This window comes from Urocampus carinirostris, chromosome 2 (genome assembly GCF_059441175.1).
Source record: "Urocampus carinirostris isolate Australia breed hairy pipefish chromosome 2, RoL_Ucar_1.0, whole genome shotgun sequence".
NCBI classification, from domain to species: domain Eukaryota; kingdom Metazoa; phylum Chordata; class Actinopteri; order Syngnathiformes; family Syngnathidae; genus Urocampus; species Urocampus carinirostris.
In genome coordinates, this window is record NC_142350.1 from 63,199,187 (window position 1) to 63,223,624 (window position 24,438).

Here is a 24,438-nt window from a genome sequence, read left to right on the forward strand (position 1 = left end):
GCAGATCAAGTTTAGTGAAGACCGTGGCCCCCTGTAGAAGCTCAAATGCAGAGGCAAGCAGAGGCAAGGGATAGCGATTTTTAACCGTGATTTCATTAAGGCCCCGATAATCTATACAGGGCCGGAGTGACCCGTCCTTTTTTCCCACAAAGAAGAACCCCGCCCCAGCAGGAGAAGAGGAGGGTCGAATGATACCAGCCGCCAAGGCATCGGAAATGTACTCCTCCATGGCCTTCCTCTCGGGAATGGACAAGGAGTAGAGGCGGCCCCGAGGAGGAGCAGACCCCGGCAGGAGATCAATTGCGCAGTCATAAGGTCTATGAGGGGGCAAGGAAGAGGCCTTAGCTTTACTGAAGACCTCCCGTAGGTGGTGGTAACAGGCTGGGACCTTGGACAGATTGGGTGGAGCCCTCGTGGAAACAGGATGATTTGGGTAAGGAGCGGCTTGCAGACAGGTTTGGTGACAGTCCATGCCCCATTCAAGTATCGACCCAGTGCGCCAGTCGAAATGGGGGTTGTGTTGCACCAACCAAGGATGACCCAGGACAAGGGGTTGGTTAGGGGAGTGAAGTAAGTGAAATCGGATCTTCTCTCTGTGATTTCCAGACAACTGTAGTTCAATGGGTTCCGTTATTTGAGATACGGTGCCTAATAGGTGGCCATCCAAAGCCCGAGCTGATACCGGGTTAGGAAGGGTTTCAACAGGTATCCCCATCTTGTGTGCGAGTGACAAATCCAGGATATTTGTTTCGGCGCCAGAATCGATGAGGGCATGGAAGGGTTGAGATGTACCGGAAATAATGAGATTTGCCCGGAGAACAGGTCTATCAGTCTTGGGGGACGATAATAAAGCTGAGCTCAATCGGATGTCCCCTATATCCGACGAGCGTTGGCTTTTAACGGGCAATTGACCACCCTATGTCCCTGGCCGCCGCAGTAATAACATAGCCGTTCGGTACGCCTTCGCTGGCGTTCTTCGACGGAGAGAAAGGTGCGGTCCACCTCCATCATCTCATGAGGTGCGGTAGAATTGGTTGGGGGGTTCGGTATCTTACTAATGTCTTGACTTTGCCGGGTGATGGGTTGTCTGGGATCTTCTCTCTCTCTGCGTCTTGCCTGAACCCTACGGTCGATCCGGGCGGTCAGTTCGATAGCATTGTCAAGAGTTACCGGAGGAGCGTGGGAAACCAATTCGTCTTTGATATAACCGGACAAGCTATGGAGGTAGGCGTCGACCAGCGCCTCTTCGTTCCAGTGACTCTGGGCTGCTAGTGTGCGAAAGTCAATGGCATAGTCGGCAATGGAGCGTCTCCCCTGGCGAATGTTCAAGATTGAACGAGCAGCATCGACTGATGAGGCTCCAGAATCAAAAACTTTAATCATTTCCTGGCTAAGCAAATTAAAAGAGGTGCATGCTGTCGCCCCTCGTTCGTATTCTGCCGTTCCCCAAAGGCGGGCTCTGCCAGTCAGATGATTTATCACAAAAGCCACCTTCGCCTTTTCGTTCACAAAGGCTCGCGGTTGTAGATCAAAAATTAGTCGGCAATTTATAAGAAAGGGGCGGATCTGGGCGGGCTCTCCACTGAATCTCTCTGGCGAACCTACTCGTGGTTCAACACTGCCGACCTGATCAGAAAGGGGCGGAACTGGATCTCGTGCTCGTGTTGCCGGGGAAGCTTCGTACTGTTCAAAAAAATCTTGGTGACGTTGTACTTGCCGGACTAGTGTGGATACGTCGTGGACGATTTGTTGTATTGCGCCTTCGGTGTGTTGTAGGCGCTGTAGCGCGGATTCCTGTTCGGCATTTCCGCATCTCTCAGAGGTGGGACGAACTGTCGCTGGATCCATGCTTTGGTTCGAGTGTTCTGTCATGGAACAGAACAAGGACTCGGATCCAATAGCGTCAGTTAAAGGCTTTATTGTGACAAGATTCGGTGGAGCAGGCTTGGGACGTCGAGCCTTGGCAGTGGAAAGCCTCTTGGGACGATATGGCAACTCCGTGGTGATAACGCGTGGCGAAACGTAGCAGGTAAGTCAGTGGCCGGGACGGAAGAGTAGATCGTAAACTTTTAACAGACAGGGGTCAGGCAACGAGAATCAGACTTGGAATATACATGGACTTGTGGTACCTTGAATGTTGGAGGTTAACTCAGGAAATGAGGAAGACACTCGAACGTCCATCTCTGGACGCTGACAGCTTATGTAGTAGACTTCCACCAATCAAGAGATCGCGTTCCAGCACACCAGCTGATTACCTCAGGTGACTCCGGTTAGGTAATCACGACAACTTTTTTCCCTTTGTTTCTTTCTTTTCTTTTTTTCTGGCTTTTTTCTAAATCTTTCCTTCTTTTTTTTCTCTTCCTTTTGTTTCTTTTTTTCTCTGCTTTTCACTACTTTTTCATTTTGGTATTTTTTTTCTTTTTTGTTCTATTCCCCCCTTCCTTTAAGTCATTTTGTGCATAATTTTACATAATATTTGGTCATGTTGGGATTAAAGAAGCAAACACAACCTGAAAAGCCGTTTAGGACCCGAAAGAGCCGGTTTCTTTTAGTGAGCCGAGCCGAAGAAGCCGGTTCTCGAAAAACTCTACTGACTTTACTCGACTTCGTTCTCCTTCGACCTTGACTTCCAAATACCGCATTTAGAACACAGCGCCAGGGGAACCCGTGTATTTTTTACCTTCATGCACTGTAACTTTGACTTAATTCGCTTCTTAATTAGCAATTTTGAGCCCTGATTTTTGTGAGCTTGTTAGATTTTCTTGTGCGCTGAGAATGTGCGGGCAGTTTAGAGGGAACACTGATCGCAACTCGAAACCCTTTGACGCAATTGCAAAAAGTCAAAGGCCCCTCAGGCTTGCCGCGCGTGCCCGAGCCTGTCCTACTTGCTTCGGGCTGCCCCGACTGCATTACCGAGCCTCCGAGGAACGAAATAATTGTTAACATTCTGGAACACTGGGATTGCCAAACAACACTCAGGTGCTTTTTGTTCCCGTCTGTAACACGAAAACCGTTTTCTGCGGCTATAACGTCATCAGACGTGAAAGAATGTACTCTGTGTTCAGAAAATGTGCTTTCTGTTTGTAAGACTAAAGATTTTCTGCAATACTAACGTCATCAGACGTGAACAAATGCTTTCTGTATTTTGGGCAGGGTTGGGTAGGGTTACTTTAACTGGATTACTTTCAATGACTTTTGGATTACTCCAATACCAAATATGCTAATAAAAGACAAGAAACTAAATATGAATAAAATGATGACTCACAACACGTGGTAAGCTTTCTCTCCTGGCTTTGATCTCTTTGATCTCCGGCAAAACTAACATAAAACGCGACAGAAACAAAATGAAAATAAATCCAAACAGCTTGCCAACATCATTTTTGCCGTTCCACGTATTTGGTTACTCCCCAAGCCTGCACAAAATTTAGTAATTTTATTCATATTTAGTTTCTTTTGTCTTTTATTTGTCATGGCCAGCATGGTCGCCTTGGCGAGCGGCTGGCCCCGCCCCCTGGGCACCAGCTGAAGCAGATCAGCTAATTGCGCGTGTGCTACTTAAGGCTGAGTTGTGGGTTTTGCGGGTGCTGGCTCATTACACATTTTCCGTTCTGTTATGCCCTGTCCTGTTTAGTTTGAGTCGGAGGAAACCTGTACTTGCCCATTCTGAGTGTAAGAATGTTTTTGTTCTGTTTTGTCCCGGAGTTTTGGACGACTTTTATTTTGGTAAATACAAGTTTTGATCTTCAACGCAATTGAGTTCTCCCTTCCTGCCTCCTGCTTCCGTTCTGCTCCGGTCCACCTCGTGACATTATTAGCATATTTGGTGTTGGAGTAATCCAAAAGTAATTGAAAGTAATCCAGTTAAAGTAACCCTACCCAACCCTGATTTTGGGAAAAGTGTGTGTTAATGAATTTATTGTCAGAGATTTCCAACAACAGCACAAAGGCCAATCGTTTTGGAGATTTTGATCTATTTTCCCGAATCCGCATAAAGGATTCTGCTACCTGTCACAGTAAAATAAATATATGTATTTTCGCCATAAATTTATTTACAGAGAACCCCTTGTTTATTTCAGGAGTTACGTTCCCAAACAAACCCGTGAGGTACAAACCTCTATTTTTGTATTTTACCCCCAAAAAAACACCCTGATGTCATGAACCAGAACAGGATCAGGACCCAAATGCGTGACATTTCTCACACAAGCCTTTTATTTTACGGGAAATGGGGAGTCATGCACGTTAGGCAGCAGTCTGGCGTGGAATGATAGGAAGCCAGAGGCCGACGAGATTGATACCAAATGCCCGAACAGATATCAGACAGATGGGGTTGATACCGCACAGAACGGGACAGACAGGATTGATATGAGAACAGTGTATCAAAAATCCGGTATCGATCCCGTCTGTCCCGTCCTGTGCGGTATCTTGCTCGTGTAGCCAGTATCCGGTATCGACCCCGTCTGTACCGTTCTGTCCGGTATCCTGCTTGTGTATCCTGCATCCGGTATTTGTCCTGTCTGTCTTCTTCTGTTCGGTATTTTGCTCTTGCATCCTGCATCCGATAATGATCCCGTCTGTCCTGTCTGGTATCTTGCTCGTAAATCAGGTATCAATCCCGTCTGTCCTGTCCGGTATCTTGCTCGTGTATCCGTTATTGTCTGTCCCGTCCTGTCCGGTATCTTGCTCGTGCATCCTGTATATGGTATCGATCCTGTCAGTCCCGTCCAGTTCAATATCTTTCTCGTGTAGCCAGTATTCGGTATAGACCCTGTGTGTACCGTTCCGTCCGGTATCCTGCTTGTGTATCCTGCTTGTGTATCCTGCATCCGGTATCGATCCCGTCTGTCCCGTTCTGTCCGGTATCTTGCTTGTGTATCCTGTATCCAGTATTGATCCATTCTGTCCTGTCCTATCCAGTACCCGCTTCCGTAAAATAAAGCTTGGTGAGAAAGCCTTACGAGTTTCTTTCTTCGACTCGTTCCTTGTTGTCATTGTTTTCAACTTTTCCTTCCCCCTATCACTAACTTCTTTGGGACCCATTACCATGGGCAGAAAAGGAAATGAAACAAACAAAATCAGAATCAAATGAAATGTACTCCCTCAAACGACGATTGACTGAACAACAAAAAGAGATTAAGCAAGGCATGATCGCCATGTACTGTGAAGGAATGTAACCGACCCTTTAAGGCAAAGGCTCATGACCCACTGAAAACGGGTCAGCGACCCATTTGTGGGTCCCGATCCAACAGTTGAGAAATACTGCTGTAGAATACGGTGAAAATGTATACAGTCATATATATATATATATATATATATATATATATATATATATATATATATATATATATATATAAAGTCTGCGCCTTTGGTGCCAACTGCCTCGGGCGCTGATTGGCTGCTTATCTCTTTTTAAACCCCCGTCTTCCTGTCATCCATTGTCAGTCCGTCTGCGAACCTCAGCTCCTGCTAGGCAAGCCTTTTCGACCCTGACTTTCTCCTGCCCTGACTCCTGTTTGATTCCCGGCTCCGACCCCTTTTCTGAACTCGATTACGTCTTTGCTCCACCGTCCCGGCCATCGATCTTTTCTTCCCGCGCTCTCGACACTGCCTTCGCTCGCCACGGAAGTGCCGCTTCCGCGTTCCGAGCGATCTGCTACCCGACGATCACCGGATCGTGGGTGCAAGCCTTTTCCTCCTTCTATATAAAACTGAGAAAAACGAACGCAAGTGAGTCCTGTTTCTGTTTCTGGTCTCTAACACACACACACACACACACACACACACACACACACACACACACACACACACACACACACACACACACATATATATATATATATATATATATATATATATATATATATATATATATATATATATATATATATATATGTATATGTAATGGCAGCACGGCCGCGCAGTGGTTAGGGCGTGTGCAGGCACAGTTCTAAGGTCTTGGGTTCAAATCCAGCTACCAGACTTCCTGTGCGGAGTTTGTATGTTCTCCCCGTGCTTGCGTGGGTTTCCTCCTGGCACTCCGGTTTCCTCCCACATTCCAAAGACATGCATTTCAGGTGGATTGGCCGGTCCAAATTGTCCCTAGGTGTGAATGAGCCAGCGAGTTGTCTGTCCCCGTGTGCCCTGCGATTGGCTGGCAACCAATTCAGGGTGTCCCCTGCCCACTGCCCGATGATTGCTGGGATGGGCTCCAGCACCCCCGCGACCCTACTGAGGATAAGCGGTGCAGCTGATGAGATGAGAGAGGACTACATATAATGCTACTAATAAAACGTTTTTTATTGTGCCACCTTTGTCCCTATTGGACCTTTGTGCATCATAGTATTACTGAATTAGTAGTTTTGTAGTAGTTCTTGAGTATTTTTTTCTTTACGGAATGAAGACATAAAATGATAGTCCCTGCTTTCAAGCACTATATTGTTTAATTTAGTTCTGTAGTCATTTTGTAGTATTTTTGTTGCAGACACACAAAAGGAAAATGGGACAAAGTTGGCACCCAAACAAGTATTTTTATTATTACTAGTACTCTATTTCGATTATATTATTCAACTATTTTTGTTTGGCGGGTCGGATAAGGAAGCTGGACGGGTTGCATGTGGCCCGCGTGCCTTAGTTTTCCCACCCCTCTAAACCTAAAACCGCCCCTGATGCAACCTATTGTGATAAATAACAACTTTTTCGAACGTGACCTTTTCCACACAGAGTGTGTCGAGCTAACCGTAAGCCACCCGGTTCGTTGTCGGCTTTTAACTCAATCTTTACCAGATGAAGCTCCAAGCGAGTGTCAGACACGGGTTAGTCATAAATTCTGCTTAACGTGCCCAGGCGAATGCAGGTATTTACAACATGTGCTTCTTTTTGGGCTTTCTGGAAAAGCTCACGAAAGCATAACAGTTTGCCTATATTTCAGCCATCTTTGACTTAAAACTAAAACCAAGGAGGCTTTCGATGTGTTATTAAATAACGTCTCCACAAGCTTTGTGCTGAACCTTTAAACCTGCTCGCTTTAAACAGCTCTAGTACAAATATTTAGTTCTCCCGTGTGTCTGTCCCCCAGTGTGGTATTAAATTAAACCATCATCCCTTCAAAATACTAGCTGCTATGTATTTTAACTCTAGACCAGGGGTCTCCAACGTGGTACCCCCTAAGGACCACAGTGGTGTCCGAGGACCTGTTCTGAAGATAGCTCACCAGAGCTGGGTCATTGTGATCTCATCTCATCTCATTAGCTACACCGCTTATCCTCAGTAGGGTCGCGGGGGTGCTGGAGCCCATCCCAGCAATCATCGGGCAGTGGGCAGGGGACACCCTGAACTGGTTGCCAGCCAATCGTAGGGCACACAGGGACAGACAACTCACTCATTCACACCTAGGGACAATTTGGACCGGCCAATTCACCTGAAATGCATGTTTTTGGAATGTGGGAGGAAACCGGAGTGCCCGGAGGAAACCCACGCAAGCACGGGGAGAACATACAAACTCCGCATAGGAAGTCTGGAGCTGGATTTGAAACCACGCAGGAGGTTCCCAAGACATGAACTGTGCCGCACATGCGCTAACCACTGCGCCGCCGTGCTGCCCTGTCATTGTGATTTTATAGTAAAATATTTGTTTGTTTTTATTAATTGACTGAGTCAGTTTAACCCTGCTTTCAATATTACCCTAGTAATAACATAGTAACAACATAGTAATAACACACTAAGGTGTTATTTGAGAACTGCATATCACACTGGGCGCCCTTTGCGCTATTTAGTAACAAAACGTAGCTCTCGGACTGAAAAAGGTTGGAGATCCCTGCTCTAGTAAAATGAAGTCAGCCCTTAATCACAAGTAGTCTCAAAGAACTGTACAGACTGCAGAGTACCATTACACCATCAATAAAAATATTTATTAGACCAAAAAAGAGAAAAAATACTACTATAAATGCTACAAAAATACAAGTACAGTAATGCTATAAAACAAAAAATACTGCTACTAAAAATATTACATAACAAATAGAAAAATACTACAAAAATACTAAAGAGATACTAAAGAAATACTACAAAATTACGACTATGGAAATACTTCAAGTAATTAAAGAAATATTACAAAAATACTACTACAATAATATTATAATACAAAAATACTACCAAAATTTAACATAACTACCAGAGACATACTACAAAAATACTACTACTAAAAATATTACATAACTACTAAATAAATACTACGAAAATACTACTTTGAAAATATCACAAAAATACTAATGAGATACTAAAGAAATAATACAAGTTACTAAAGAAATATTACAAAACTACTACTGCAATAATACTAAAATACAAAAACACTACTAAAAATATTACATAACTACCAAAGAAATACTACAGAAATACTACTACTAAAAATATTACATAACTACCAAAGAAATACTACAAAAATACCACTTCGAAAATATTACAAAATAACTAATGAGATACTAGAGAAATAATAAAAAAATATGACTCCGGAAACACTATAAGTTACTAAAGAAATATTGCAAAAATAATACTTCAGTAATACTATAAAACAAAAAATACTAATAAAATTTCACATAACTACTAAAGAAATACTACTAAAATACTACTTTGAAAATATTACAAAAATACTAATGAGATACTAAAGAAATACTACAAGTTACTAAAGAAATATTACAAAAATACTACTACAATAATACTATAATACAAAAACACTACTAAAAATATTACATAACTACCAAAGAAATACTACAGAAATACTACTACTAAAAATATTACATAACTACTAAAGGAATACCACAAAAATACCACTTCGAAAATATTACAAAATTACCTAATGAGATACTAGAGAAATAATAAAAAATATGACTCCGGAAATACAAGTTACTTAAGAAATATTGCAAAAATCCTACTTCAGTAATACTATAATACAAAAAATACTAATAAAATTTCACATAACTACTAAAGAAATACTACTAAAATACTACTTCGAAAATATTACAAAAATACTAATGAGATACTAAAGAAATACTACAAGTTACTAAAGAAATATTACAAAAATACTACTACAATAATACTGTAATACAAAAAACACTACTAAAAATATTACATAACTACCAAAGAAATACTACAGAAATACTACAACTAAAAATATTACATAACTACTAAAGGAATACCACAAAAATACCACTTTGAAAATATTACAAAATTAATAATGAGATACTAGAGAAATAATAAAAAAATATGACTCCGGAAAAACTACAAGTTACTAAAGAAATATTGCAAAAATACTACTTCAGTAATACTATAGATAATACATAAAAATACTAATAAAATTTCACATAACTACTAAAGAAATACTACAAAAATGCTACTAAAGTAACACTATAATCAGAAAATACTACTACAACAAAACTACTAAATAAATACTACAAAAATACTACTACTAAAAACATTACCGTACATCACTACTAAAGAAATACTACAAAAATATTGCCACAGAAATACAAAACTACTAAAGGAATATTACAATAATACTAATACGGAAATACTGCAAGTTACTGAAGAAATACTACTCAAGTAATATTATAATACAAAAATACTACTAAATAAATATATCAAAACTACTCAAGAAATACAACAAAAATACTACTACGGAAATGCTACAAAAATATTCTAGATTTTACAGTGATTTGGAGTCAGGGATGGCTGTGCTTCCTGTCATCATGGTAATATAAAATTATAAATATATTCTGTTTTTTTTCTTCATTGGTAAAGGTATTTTTCCATTTACTTCACAATTTTTAGATTGTTTTACAAAATTGTTGAATTCTTATTAAAATTAGTATGTAACGAATTACTGTTCTGAGGCATGGATTTCATTTAAAAGTCTGCAGATGCAGAGCGAGGCACGCAATTCTCTTGCCTCAAGGTAGAGGGCGAAAGTGACACTAAGGATTATAATAACACACATGATAGTATTAGCAAGTCAAGACATTCAGTATTTTTCCCCTCATACATCGATTTTCTTCCCCCCCACAATGGAGAACTACCTATACAGTGGCTTGCGAAACTATTTGGCCCCCTTTGTGAATTTTTGCCACATTTCAGATTTCAAATATAAATCAAACTAATTTCTTGTGAAGCGTCAACAATAAGTGGGACACAATCATGAAGTGGAACACACTTTATTGGATATTTTAAACTTTTCTAACACGTAAAAAACGAAAAAGTGGGTGTGCAAGATTATTAACTTTCAGTGCAGCAAACTCTGTCCAGAAGTTCAGTGAGGATCTCTGAATGAATCAATGTTGATCTAAATGACTAACGATAATTTTTAATCGTTAATAGTTTCGCCGCTGTATTTTGATACCTCTATTTTTAAAAAAACAAAACAAAAGTAAGACATGGATTTCATTAAAAAAATAAGATGTTAAAACTTTTGTTCTATGCTAGTTTATGTATAGCTTTCTTGTTCTGCTGATTAAATGATGAATAAGATGCAGGCTAATTTATTTAAAAATACGACTGTGCCCCACCAGACACGAACTTTAGTCCACGTCACGGATTTTCCATAGCTCACAAGCGTTGGAAGCTCAAACTATTATACGTACTAAGAATGCAACATTTATCAAAAAATATTTGTCTTCTGCTCAAACCTGTTACTGTGTATGCATACTTATCAGCAAAGTGCATTGTGTCAACTTCCACTTTCATTTTCACGCGTGTTTCAGCGGTGGGCAAAAGGATTTCAAAATAAAATACATCAAGTACCGTAAATTCCGGACTATAAGGCGCACCTGATTATAAGCCGCACCCCCCACATTTCGAGAGGAAAACGGATTTATTACATATACAAGCCGCACCGGTATATTAGCCGCACGCAACCACATTGAGAAAAGAAGACCTTTTTACCTGAACAATTTTAATGGGGAGAACCTGTATAGATGTTGTTTCTCTGCTGCTTGCTAATTATCAGACATATCATATTACACCTCTAGCGACTAGGTTGAAACGCTTGTTTCTAGAGAAGTGGCTAAGTCAATGCGCCAACCTAATCAAAACATTCCGACACTTTTAGAATCTCACGGTCGGCTTTTTACACAGAAAATGATACCGCTGCTTATCATTTGATGCAGACCTGCAAAGTCCAGGTGCCCGTTGAAAGTAATCCAAGGAAAAAAAGTGTATATTTCCAAAGGTAAGGGTGGGAAAAATATATATGCACTTTTGTCTGCGGTGTCCACAAACACTCACCTTTACTGGTTTCTACTTCCCATAATCGCCTGCGTCTGTTACGCCCCTTCTTTTTAATTGGTCAGTGCAAGACTTATCAGAACAAGTACAAATACAAATAAATACATGACAAAAATATACAGTTGCAAATACATATTATACATGGGTTACACATATTTACCAAGAAAGACGGTACACCGAGAGAGTTTTCAAAGCTTTAATAATAATAATATAACTTTCATCCCAAACCGTGCCTGTGAAAGGTACCAACACGCTATTCGTAACACGCTCGCAGGGCTCAAAGCGTAGCTGTTAAAAATAAGCTGTGCCGCAATTATGAAATTCACTCGATGGAATATGAGCTTGCTCTGTCCACTCCACGCATCGGCCCAGTATTGCAGTACCTCCGGGAACGGTGCATTCGCAATGATCGCAGCAAGGCATTAGGGCTAGGACCTTAGCTTGGCCTTTTGGCTGAGAGTAAGTGTCCCGGCTCCTAGGCTTTGTAGCGTATTATGAACTGACCGATAGCGGATAATGGATAATGAATAACGAAGATAGATCAATAACCCTTAAAAACCCCAAAACCCCACTCGCAGTTAAAGTTTAAGTCTGGGACCTTAGCCTAGCCTTTTGGTTGAGAGTATTGCAGTACCATTGGGAACGATGCATTAGCTTGGCCTTTTGGCAAGGCTTAGATGCTAGGTCCTTAGCTTGGCCTTAGCAAGGCTTTGATGCAAGGTTAGCTTGGCCTTTTGATTTTTTGCATTCCGGAGATGGAATAAGAGCTTGCTCTGTCCACTCCCCGCATCGGCCCGGTATTGCAGTACCTCCGGGAACGGTGCATTCGCTATTATCGCAACAAGGCTTTAGGGCTAGGACCTTAGCTTAGCCTTTTGGCTGAGAGTAAGTGTCCCGGCTCATAGGCTTTGTAGCATATAATGAACTGACCGATAACGGATAATGGATAATGAATAACGAAGATAGATCAATAACCCTTAAAAACCCCAAAACCCCTCACGGTAAGCCGTCCTCGTTTTACTCGTCATTATTGACGCCTTCAAGGGCGTTTTCCTCACATTTGAAACAAACTTCTATCCTCTGTCATATGGACAATTCGATCATAATCCAAGAGGATGCCGTATAACTCGGCGTACAATTCCACCGGTCCAAATTTTACCTTGTGTACTCGAGTGCCGCTGGTGTTAGTTGGAAAAAATTCTCAAATAAGCCGCTTCACTGAATAAGCTGCAGGGCTGAACATTTGGGAAAAAAGTAGCGGCTTATAGTCCGGAATTTACAGTAATGGAAATTCAATAAAAAGCAGTTGTTATGAAATAAAAGGCTGAAATCAGTGTCACCAGTGATCTAAATATGATTTTATTTAAAAAAAAAAAACAATGACAACGCGAAATCCGGCTCCAAACATATCAAATCTTAAAAAGTCCAGCTGACAAACTGTAAACTCCATGAGAAGTGATCATCTAAAGTGCTTCAGGTGGAAGATAGGAGAGCAAACAAATGCACAGTAATACTCTGCTTTCACATATCGTTTCTCAAGAGTAAAAACAAAAATAGTGAAAAGTCATTGATGTTCTAACCCGTCTACTTCTATTTCATTCAAACTTTTTCTTTTTTGGTAAGAATAAAGCAACCATATATCACCAACCGGACCCTCAAACCTTCTGAATGTTAGCTCACATCTTAAAATCCACACATTTAGAACTTTCTCACCATCATACTTTGTTCCTTTACGCATCACTTCCTGATCCACAGCATGATCACATGACCCAAGGCTGTGTTCACACTTAGGAGTTAGCTCCTTTTTTTCCACTCCAGACGTTTTTAATCCAAACCCAGGGAGAAAACTCCTTCAAAGAATCCCGTGACGGATGACGGTAATACAGTTTGAACATGGCTGTGTTCGCTACTTGTTTGGGTTGGAGTGACATCATCCATATTGGATGAAAACAAACTGCACCAGCCAAGCCCTGGCGCTAGAGTTTGTCTTAACTGAACCGAACGTAACGAGAAGTGAAAGCGGCCTGAAAAACAAAGTTCATACTTGAGATCTTGTATTGTGGTTTCAGTCCACCGACTTGTTCCGTTTCCCAGACACTTACAGTTTAATTATAAGCAAACCAAGACCAATCTGTAGGCCTCAATGCGTGTAAGACCGAGAACAGATAAGGTTTTCACACTGGTGTAAAACTGATTTGGTCTGGATGAGCTTGTTTATTGCACAACGTGGTTTAGAACAGGGGTCGGGAACGAATCAAGAGTCATACGTTTCTTTTCAGTAGTACATCTGGTTCAGAGATAAAATACAGCCCGTGTAAATCTGTGTGTCGTTCCAAGTTCAGCATACGCAAAGCCAAAGCGACTTTGGAAACTTAACGGTCGGTGCAGAATATTTACGGCACTGTCTTAACTATAGTTTATGTTCACGGTGTTACACCAACAGACCCTGTTTTAGCTGTGGGTCCTGTGGAATCCTTTATATGGAAGCTCATTAAACAATGTGTGTTCAGTGTTGAGACGCTTCATGATGAAAACCCACAGAAAAAACTGTAAACACCAGCCGAGAACCCAGTGAAATCTTATCAGGTGAGAGGTAGGGGTGGGCGGCTCCCTCGCCCAGCGCCCTCAGCGCGAAAGCTAAATATTTTCGTTTACTTCTCATTTGCAGTATTTTGGAACATTTTTACAAAATAACTCTGCTTGCATCCATTATTTACGAAAAAATGACAGCCAGCGATCTTAAGTAACTGCGGGAGGGAGACACATTTTAAATAGTGGTTGGTATGGGACAACGGATCTTCTATTATTTCAGATTGATCAAATCATTAAACGTCACATACTGGAAAAAAAAGAGTAATTAACCTTTGTCTCGAGGGCGGGGTTGGCGGTTTTGTCGAAATGTCTGGCTCTCTCAAAAAAAAAAAAAAATCAAAATATTTGTGTCAGAAACGTTCCCGACCCCTGGATTACAAAGACCAGACAAACCACTGTAGGAGAGCAACCACACCAATGTTCCTTTAAACGTGACGAGTGTGAACACAGCCCGAAAGACCTTTCAGCTCAGAGAATTGAGACAATAATGGAGACGCTGGATTCAACTCCAGACATTCCTTCACCCCTAGCTCGACAGTCTTTACCGCTTCTTCTTCTGTTGCCGAATCGCCTTCCTGTGTTTGAGGATCAGCTCATAGAGTCGGTCCAAGCCCTCCCTGAGTCCGTCCCCGATTATAGCGCAAGCGGGCTGCAGGTGCCACGGCGTGGCCGGGCTAAGTTCCTTAAGAGCCAGGAGCTTCTCGATCTCCGGCAAGCCCAGGGAGTGCCTCAAGTCCTGCTTGTTGGCCACCACCAAGAGCGGTACGCCCTGGTTCTCGGACGTCTTGGCGATCTTGTGGAGCTCGGTCTTGGCCTCCTCCATGCGCTCGGCGTCCACAGAGTCCACGACGAAAATGATACCGTCCGTGCATCGGGTATAGGACTTCCACAGCGGTCGCAGCTTCTCTTGGCCACCCACGTCCCAAAACTGGAAGGTCACAGAGCGGTGGCCGCCCAGGGACACCCGAACCCGCTCTGCATTGAAGCCCTTGGTGGGCACGGTGTTGACAAACTCATTGAACTGCAGCCTGTACAGCACGGTGGTCTTCCCGGCCGAGTCCAGGCCGAGGATGGCGATGTGGAAGGACTGGAAGAAGGGGATGCTCGACAGGAAGCTAGGTTGGTCAGAGAAGCCATTTCCCATCTTTCCTCATGGGGAAGGGCCAGCGGGATCGGAGCCGACTTTCACCCACTAATCCTCAGTCTAGATTTTTGTCTAATCCAAAATGGCTGGAGCAGCAACCTGAAAGCACATGATGGTCAAATTTAATTTCATGAATAAATGGAATATATGTTTTACTCATAACAATATGGACAAATCACTGTAGTTCATTTCGTGTTAACTACCGTATTTTCCGCACTATAAGGCGCACCTAAAATCTGTTTTTTTATTTTTTAAAGCTAACTATGCGCCCTATAATCCGGTGCGCCTTATATATGGATCAATATTGAGCCGCGACAAGTCTCGCAACTTACGGTAAGCAACCACCCACTCCATTTTTCGCGTAGAAGAAGAAGTGGGCTGTGCATACTGAGAAATATTAAACAACGATTCTCTTTTATTTGTGCGTTTGTATAAAGACCCTAAAATGGCTCCTATTAAGGGACGCGCTTACAGCGCAGAGTTTAAACTCAAGGCGATCAGTCACGCAGTAGAACACGGAAATAGACCTCAGAGAAAATAATAAAACAGATGTTTATTCATTTTGGGCGTGAATGGAGTTGTGGAAAGCTTGTTTGTTATCTATTAATAAAGTTTGACTGACCTATCTGACTGTTTTGTTGACATTCCCTTTAGCGTGGCACCATCTAATGTTTGGTAACAGCCTCTACTGTAGCGCCTTATAATGTGGTGCGCCTTATGTATGGAAAAAGTTTTAAAATATGTCATTCGTTGAAGGTGCGCCTTATAGTGCGGAAAATACGGTAAATATGATAGGTAGAAGCATCAGGACATTGATAAGTAGTAACGGACAAGCATCGTGTATTTTGTTTTACTGAAAAAAATACAGTTAATGTAAACCATTCTATGTGCCAACTGTTGTTGTATTTGCCACATGTCATTCATGGTCCTTTACTTTTAATCGACTTAAAAATAAATAATAATAGACCAGCTTCAGCGACAGACTGCTGTCACAGTCTTGTTCCGCGGACAGACTGAGGAGATAATTTTGTCCTCATGCCATTAGGCTCTTTAACTCCATCCGGGGGAGTAAAAGCACACATAAAACCCCACACCCACAGTTGCATATTACCCCTAATTTTATTAGTGTGTATTTTCTGTAGCACTATTCAAATACTCTATATCGACACGTTATATTGGGTATTTTTGTTTTCTATATCTTTTATTTTATTTTTAAACACAAGGATACTGCTGGAAGTGTGAATTTCCCTACGGAGATTAATAAAGTATCTATCTAATATTTGTACGAGTCAAATTACAATCGAGTCAACGTGTGTCAAACTCAGGGCCCGCCACATCATTTTGTGGCCCGCAAGAGCTTAGATGTCTTAAAATAGAGTACTTTGACCAAAATCTACATTTACCACAATGCCCGTCGACTACAAAACCCGCAACGTGATGGCTAAGCGCCACTACATGCCAGCATTCCCATATCAATGCCAATGAGTGGAATTGAAAAATAAACGATCTTAAGAATGACCAAGAAAATTATAGTTTATGTTTTTCATTTATAACAGATTACTGGATAAATATTTACTGATATGTTTTCTATGCGGCTGATTTATATATTGAATAAGTTCCAAGTTTTTCACATGAAGGAGTAGTTCTGTTATTTTACATACCACTCATTTACATTTAATTAAATTTATAAGATACACCAGGCCCTTGAAGGACAGCCATTACGCTGATGTGGCCCTATGTGAAAATTAGTTTGGCACTGCTGTTCTAGTCTGTTCATATCATGTCAAGACCAGAACGGAGACAGGACCCACTTGCGTTTCGTTTCTCTCAGTTTTATTGAAAAAAAGGAAAGGGTTGCACCCACGATCGCTCGGAATGTGGAAGTGGGACTTCCGTGGCAAGCGATGGCGGTGTCGGAAACGAAAAAAAAAAAAAAAACAGGTCAGTAGCCAGGACAGGAGAGCAAAAACGTGGTCGGGGTCGGAAACGAGTCGAAAGCCAGGAAAGGAGAGAAGACGTGGTCAGGATCAAAAAAGGGTCGAAGCCAGGGAACAGACGGGAGCAAAAAACAGGTGGGAGTCAGGGTTGAAAAAGGCTTGCCTAGAGTAACTGAGGTTCACAGACGGACTGACAAAAGGGGACAAATAGGAGTGGGTTTAAATAGGGACAGAGAGCCAATAAGAGTCCGAAACGGAGCGGGCACAGGTGCATCACATCGGTAATCATGACATATCAGGTTTACAAAGTTTTCAATGTGGGAAACACCTAATATGTTCGCGGTCTCTTTCTTAAATTGTATGAACTATTTGCAAGATTTTTGAGCAATTTTTGAGGCTTAAACTTTTATTTTCGATTTAACAACACCTGCAATCTAGTTCTTTGGCACAATGGGGGTCAAAGTAGGCCCAGGCATTAGGAAACACGTCAAGGCCAAAAAAAAACAACAACAGTGCAGTGTTTGACTCAGAGATTAGTTTACAATATGTTGATTTTAGTGTTTTTGCGTGGGCTAGAAATCACCCCTCAGGTTTCACCTAGCTGGACCCAGGAGTAGTTGTCCACATGAGCAAAAAGTCGTGAGAGAATGACTACTCTGGACTACAAAAACAGAAATCACAATAAAAAGATAGATTCCTTAAGACACGTTATTGAAACGTAAGAAAAAAAACACAACAGTCTTTGCAACACTTGCACTTTCATTTGAATTTGTTCCCAGTCACGCTTTTGCGTTTAAGACGAACCAGTTTGACTTCATCTACAGAACCTTCCTAGAAAACCAGCCCTACTCTGCAACTGATTCGAATAAATTAACTCCAACTTCCATTTGCATTCACCTTACTGCCTCAGGTTTGTTTTGTGGCTTTTTATTTAGGCACAGCACACACAAAAAAACATCAACCCTGAAATAACTAAAGGAAACAATAAAATATTTGCACAAACAACTGTAGATTAAAATAATACAAAGTAATACAGAAGCAGAAGTAAATGGAAGGAGACCAAGAAGAAGGCCGCGATTAACCTGGATGGATGTTGTTATGAGTGCACTGCAGGAAATAAGTCAAAATATAGTGGAAGCTAGAGCTCTTGTTGGAGATAGGAATGAGTGAAAGGATAGTGTGATCTGGACACGTTCTAAACCAGGGGTGTCGAACTCATTTTACCTCGGGGGCCACACGACAGAACAAACATTCTCTCGGGGGCCGGACTAGTCGATTGAGGAGAAAGAAAAAAAGAGAGAAATAAATAAGAGAAAGCAAAGGAGAGAAAAAGAGAAAAGGTCGGGCAACGAAAGATAAAGGGAGAAAGAGAGAGCGAAGAGAGGGGGAGAGAGAATGTGAGAAAAAAAGATATAATTACAAATAGTGAAAAAGGGGGAAAGAAAGAGAGAAAGAATGACATCCAAAGAGAAATAGAAAAAGAAAAGAGGGAAGGAGAGAAAAGAGAAGGAGAGAAAGAGAGAATGGGAGAAGGAGAGAAAGGGAAAGCAGGAGAGAGCGAAAGAGAGAAAAGGAAAAATGGAAGAGAGAGCAAAAGAAGGTAAAAAGACACAGTGAGAGAAAGAGACAAAGATGAACAAAGAAAGAGAAAGAGACACAGAAAGTGAGACACACAGAGAGAGAGAGAAAAGGGGGGGAAAGAGAGAGAGAGAGAGGGAAAGAGAGAGAGAGAGAGAGACACCCCTGTTCTAAGGGATGGGCAGGGCACCTGTATGATACGGCAGGGGTAAACCAATGAAAGCTGTCGGGCCCTGCTGTTGAACAGAAGAGTGTGACTGACATGGCCGCTTTCTTCTGGAGGGACGAAAGCATGACCAACTTAGGGTGCCGAGGTGCCTAACTTGTTTGGGTAATTGGGCATTAGGGTTGGCCATGGTTTTTTGCTATTTTTACTTCTTTATTTTCTTTGTAATTCTATGTGTTTGTCTTGCTCTCGGTCACACCTCTTGAGGGATATGACCAAGGTAGATAGATATAGATAGAATACATAAGCATGTGCCTAAAGGGAGTAGCCAAAGCTTTTGAGTGCGTCTGTTCCAAGTTAACAATTGGATTTTAAAATAATCTGCGTCATTTTGCCCAAAAGAAGGTACGATAAGGTAACATTTATGAAGTATAAAGTGACATTTATGCACGAGTTTGGAATAAAACCTGTTGTAATGAGTCACCACCTATGGCAGAATAGGAGACTTGGCCGAGCCACAGCAAATGTCAGTGAAAAGATAACAAAGGCTATATTATGCAACGGTGCTGGAGTAAATAATCCAAAAAAAACGGTGCAAATAAAAAAAAAGAGATTTATTATTTGGATTTGTGGAAAAAAACGTTCGGAATGATTTAGCGTCGTAAAATGAAATCGCAAATTGGAAAAATCCCGGAGGTGAATTATCGATGCAAAAGATTTCAATGCGGTACATAGGTGATATTTCCTGTAAAATTGAAGATTAGATAAAAGAATAACTACGATTTTGTCACGCATACCTGCAGTGGAGCTTAACCTTCCACGCGTAAACCTGCTTTAATTACATAGGGGGAGCATGCAAGAAAAGGGGGGGTGGGGGATCAAATATCTCGAAACCTACCTGTCTTACACCTCCGCAAAGCGAATATCCGTTTGTCCACGAACCTCAAAAGCCGTCGATCGTTTTTAAACGCTAAATAATGTCGATTTTCTACCTCCCGGGCGGGAGCTACACGTACTTGCCGATGGTGAAAGCGCGAAGCTCGCCGTCGACCAGACTGACGACGCCTGGGTACAGCAGACCATACACTTGCCCAATCGACACCCCCGACGCACGTCATTGGCTCATGACGCTCGTATCTTGCCACTGATTGGCTCACCGTAGCTGTCTATCACATTTACGCCCGGGAGCCAGGATCACCTGTTGCAGTTCTGGCGTCCGCCACTAGTGATGGAGGGGACGGCGATTTTGAGAGAGCGGGATTTTTCAGCTGACTCACTAAAAAAGAGCCAACTCTCGGTTCCAAACGGTTCTTCGGTTTTTTGGTTTGTTTTGTTTTTAAATAACAAATCACCAATAATGATGAAACATTATACCCTAAATTAATTTATATATTATTAAAGCCTTTATTGTTTCAATTTGTAGTACAGTAAAGTTTAGCTAATTTAAACCTTTAAATTCCCAGTCTGTTATATTCAGGGTTGGGTAGGGTTACTTTAACTTGATTACTTTCAATTACTTTTGGATTACTTCAATACCAAATATGCTCATAAAAGACAAAATAAACTAAATATGAATAAAATGATTAAATTTTGTGCAGGCTTGGGGAGTAACGGAATACATAGAACGGCAGAAAATGATGTTGGCAAGCAGTTTGGATTTAATTTTATTTTGTTTCTGTCGTATTTTATGTTAGTTTTGCCGGAGATCAAAGCCAGGAGAGCTTACCACGTGTTGTGAGTCATCATTTTATTCATATTTAGTTTCTTTTGTCTTTTATTAGCATATTTGGAATTGGAGTAATCCAAAAGTAATTGAAAGTAATCCAGTTAAAGTAACCCTACCCAACCCTGGTTATATTTGACCACTAGATGTCAATGTTGTCTATTGCCAACTTGCCAAGTGCATGGTGTAGCAGCAAGATGCCAGACAAACATGGCGGCGTCTGTTAGGTGGAGTTTCAACATGTAAAAGAAATAAATATTTTCCCAACCTTTGTTTTGTTTTAAATAAAAATGAATATTGGAATAATAGTTAATGTATTTTGCCTAGAATTCAAATAATTGTTTTGTTAATGAATGGAAGTTTTTTTGTACCACTAGGATGCACTACATATTACACACTGTCCCTTTAAACTGTTTATACCAAGCAAACTAAACAGATGTGATGCCACTAATATTGACCAGTCACAAGCGCTGTCAAGAAAGAAAGCGGAAGAAAGAGAGAAAGAGAGAGAGAAAGAGAGAGAGAGAAACAGAGCTCGGGAGGAAGGGAGAGAGAGAGAGAGAAAGAATGACCTAGAGAAAGATAGAATGAGAGAGAAAGAGAAAAAGTAAGAGAAAGAGGTGTGGGGATGGGTAAAAGGAGAGAAGGACCTAGAGAAATATAAGATGGGAGAGAAACAAGGATAAACACATACATCATAGAGAGAGAGAGATAGAGAGGGGGGGGGGGGTTGAGAGAACAAGAGAGAGAGAAGGCCCTGGAGAAAGATAGGATGAGAGAGAAACAAGGACATAGACATACAGCATAGAGAGAGAGATAGAGAGAGGGTAAATAAATAGAGGAAAGAGAGAGAGAAAGAGAGAGATGCATATTTAGAGAAAAAGAAAGAGAGATAGAGAGAAGAGTAGATATCAAGAGAGAGACAGAGAGAAGAGAGAGAGCGACAAAGAGAGAGATAGAGAGAGAGGGAGAGAGCGGCGGGGATGGAGAAATAGAGGGGAAAGAGGTAGAAAGCGAGGAGTGAAAAATATTTAGAAAATGAAAGATAGAGAGAAAAGAGTGAAGAGAAAGTAAGCGAAAGAGACAGGGAGAAAAGTAATTGAAAAAAGAGGAATATTTAGAGAATAAGAAAGAGACATAGAGAGAGGAATAGAATTTCAGAGAAAGAGATTGAGAGAAAGAGAAAGAAAGAGCGATTAGAGAAAGAGAGCGAGAGTGAGAAAGAAAGAAAGAGAGTGAGGGGGGTAGAGAAAACAAGAGAGAAAAGGCCCTAGAGAAAGATAGGATGAGAGCGAAACAAGGATATAAACAAACAGCATAGAGAGAGAGAGAGAGAGAGAGAGAGAGAGAGAGAGAGAGAGAGAGAGAGAGAGAGAGAGAGAGAGAGGGGATAGAGAAAAGGAGTGAAGAGAGAGTAAGAGAAAGAGAGAGGGAGAAAAGTAATTAAATAAAGAGGAACATTTAAATAATGAGATAGAGAAATGGAGAGAGGAATAAAGTTTAAGAGAGAAGAGAAAGAAAGAACGATCAGAGAAACAAAGTGAGAGCGCGAGCGCATTTCGAAGGGAGCCGGCTTAAAGAGCCGTTTCGTTAGCGAACGACACATCACTATCAGCTACTGTCGTTGTCTAAACTTGTTTGATTAAATATTTGAAGTTGCTGAGTCATAACTTGATTCTTTCTTTTTTTGTTTGGCAATTTATGTCATCAAAAGATAAGAGAGTGACACATATTAAGCAAACCATTTGGCACTCCACACGAATGATGAGGTAAGTTACTTCCCTGTTCTCAAAAATACCCGAAATTTCTTATACATTTATCGTAATAAATTCCACCCTTCTATTACATCCTTTAACACCCCAAACGTTTAAGAAAAGCGTTTAAATTCAACATTGCACACGCCCAAAAGCGCTAGATCTGATTACTGTTTATGTACGAACACTGCATGGTAACAGTTAGCCTAGCTTGCTAACAGATGCGCATGCGCCCGACCTCTTCCCCTGCCTCCTCCCTTTTGCGTGTTTGCGTTCAAAATGATTGGTCGAAAAGCAGGAAGTGAAGGTGCTAAATTTATGAACAGCGTCTTGCTCAGTGCACTGCAGGACTACACTGATGACAGTCTTATCAGTGTTGCATTTAAGATAAATTGAACAAAAGCATGAATAAATACTGAAATTTATTAATACTAACAGGATGCATTGCAGAGAAGGTTCTCTGGATCTTTGTTTTTATATTTAGCATCTGACAATTTGGGCTAGTGCTCACAGATGGCACATGCCGTGCAAATATTTCAGATATGCGTACAGTGTGTGGGCGCTTATCCAAATTTTTAGGGTGTGGAGGTGTCAAATAAGCAGCTGTGTCACGTTTGACTTCCCTCGCCTGTTGGTTATCAGATCTAAACATGTTGCTTCTTGTTCAAGTCAAGTCATTTTTATTTGTATAGCCCTTAATCACAAAGATTCTCAAAGGGCTGCACAGGTTATTGCACAGACTATTATTACACCATCCCCTGATCTGGAACCAACATGAGGGCAAGGAAAAACTCAAAAACCCAAACATGAGGAAAATTAAGAAACCTTGAGAAGGGACCACATATGTGGTATCCCCCTTTCAGGATTACCAGACAGCTGTTGGAATTTCTTGTTGAATCAACACAAACTTCAATTAATCATCCGACTCCAATTTGTGACCTTTCCCAATCACCACTCATCCAAACAATTTGCGCGCTCTTTTCTGCATAGAAAGTTCTCAGAAGCCGGCATTTCACTCACAAGTGGATTTATTTCTAACACACAAATCACTACATATCTGCACGCTTCTTCTTCTTCCAAAAACCGACTCTCCTCCTTCTTCCAAGTTGCTCAGCAAAGCATCTCCTCCGCCCCTTGGCTGGGTCCCATTGGTCTCCCGTTCCCGGAAGAATGGCGCATCGACTCCACCTGGTCGCGACGCAGCCCGCTCCCATTGGTCTCCCGTTCCCAGGAGGAATAGCGCGTCGACTCCGCCTCGGCCTCCAGACAGCTGGTCATCTCCCACTGCCTGAGAGCTGCCCCATATGATCTACTCCACAAAACTTTTGCACAAAACACAGAGTCCAACAGACAAAACCCAAATTCAAACTTCCATATTCCTTTACAGCAAAGGATGTTGCAATTACAAATAATACAGAGATATTGTCCACAAAAAGTTCAATTCAACAATTGCTCATGTCATTTTATGTTGTCAAGGAGAACTGTAATAAACCAAAGGAGGGGTAAAATGTCGACAGTCCTTAGATTTAGATCAATAAATCCATCAAAGAGTACTGTGTTAGTGCTGCACGGGTGTATTAAAATAAATTAAGATCAATTGCAATCATCAGAGTAAGTCGACAAATTAATATTCAATGAGTAAAGGTGCTTCTTTACACAAACCTCAAGCCCCTTACCAAATACATTTCCGTGACACACTAGTGCTATTTATGAATTTGTGTGTCCAATGCTATAATAAATTTATCATTATAAACTACCTCAAATTGATATTCATTTGAATTGGATGTTTTCCTCCCCCCTGGAACATTATACGTGTACTTTTTTGTGACTCCCATAAACAACATTGAAAATAGTAATATTTGCAGACGACACTAACATTTTCTATTCAAATGATAACTATATTGATTTGGTAACCTGTATTAATCGTGAATTAATTAACCTAAAAGTATGGATGGATATAAATAAATTATCTTTAAATTTAAATAAAACCAAAGTAATATTATTTGGTAATCGCAAGGCAAATCAAGATTTAGAAGTAAAAATAGATGGTCCTGCAATAGACACTGTATTAGAAAAAAAGTAAATAGAGAACATAAAGAAAAACGTAACAGCTAGGAAAAAATAATTACAATGAGATTAGAAGTGTTTAGGGGTCATAATAGACAATAAATTAAGCTGGAAAACACACATCAGACACAAACTAAAGTATCTAAAAGCATTTCAATAATTAATAAAGCCAAATTCATTTTAAACTCTAATGCATTGTATTTATTATATTG

The 24,438-nt window shown here is 41.0% G+C and overlaps 1 protein-coding gene and 1 pseudogene across 1 annotated transcript; one reads left to right on the plus strand and one right to left on the minus strand.

Moving 5' to 3' along the window:
- The first annotated feature begins 11,915 nt into the window (after positions 1-11,915).
- On the plus strand, positions 11,916-12,096 carry LOC148372968 (U2 spliceosomal RNA; annotated as a pseudogene).
- Positions 12,097-12,601: 505 nt separating this feature from the next.
- Positions 12,602-15,127, minus strand: arl4aa (ARF like GTPase 4Aa). The gene has a single exon (XM_088327483.1). The coding sequence runs from the start codon at positions 14,999-15,001 to the stop codon at positions 14,399-14,401; it is 603 nt and encodes a 200-aa protein (XP_088183609.1). The 5' UTR covers positions 15,002-15,127; the 3' UTR covers positions 12,602-14,398.
- Positions 15,128-24,438: the final 9,311 nt, after the last annotated feature.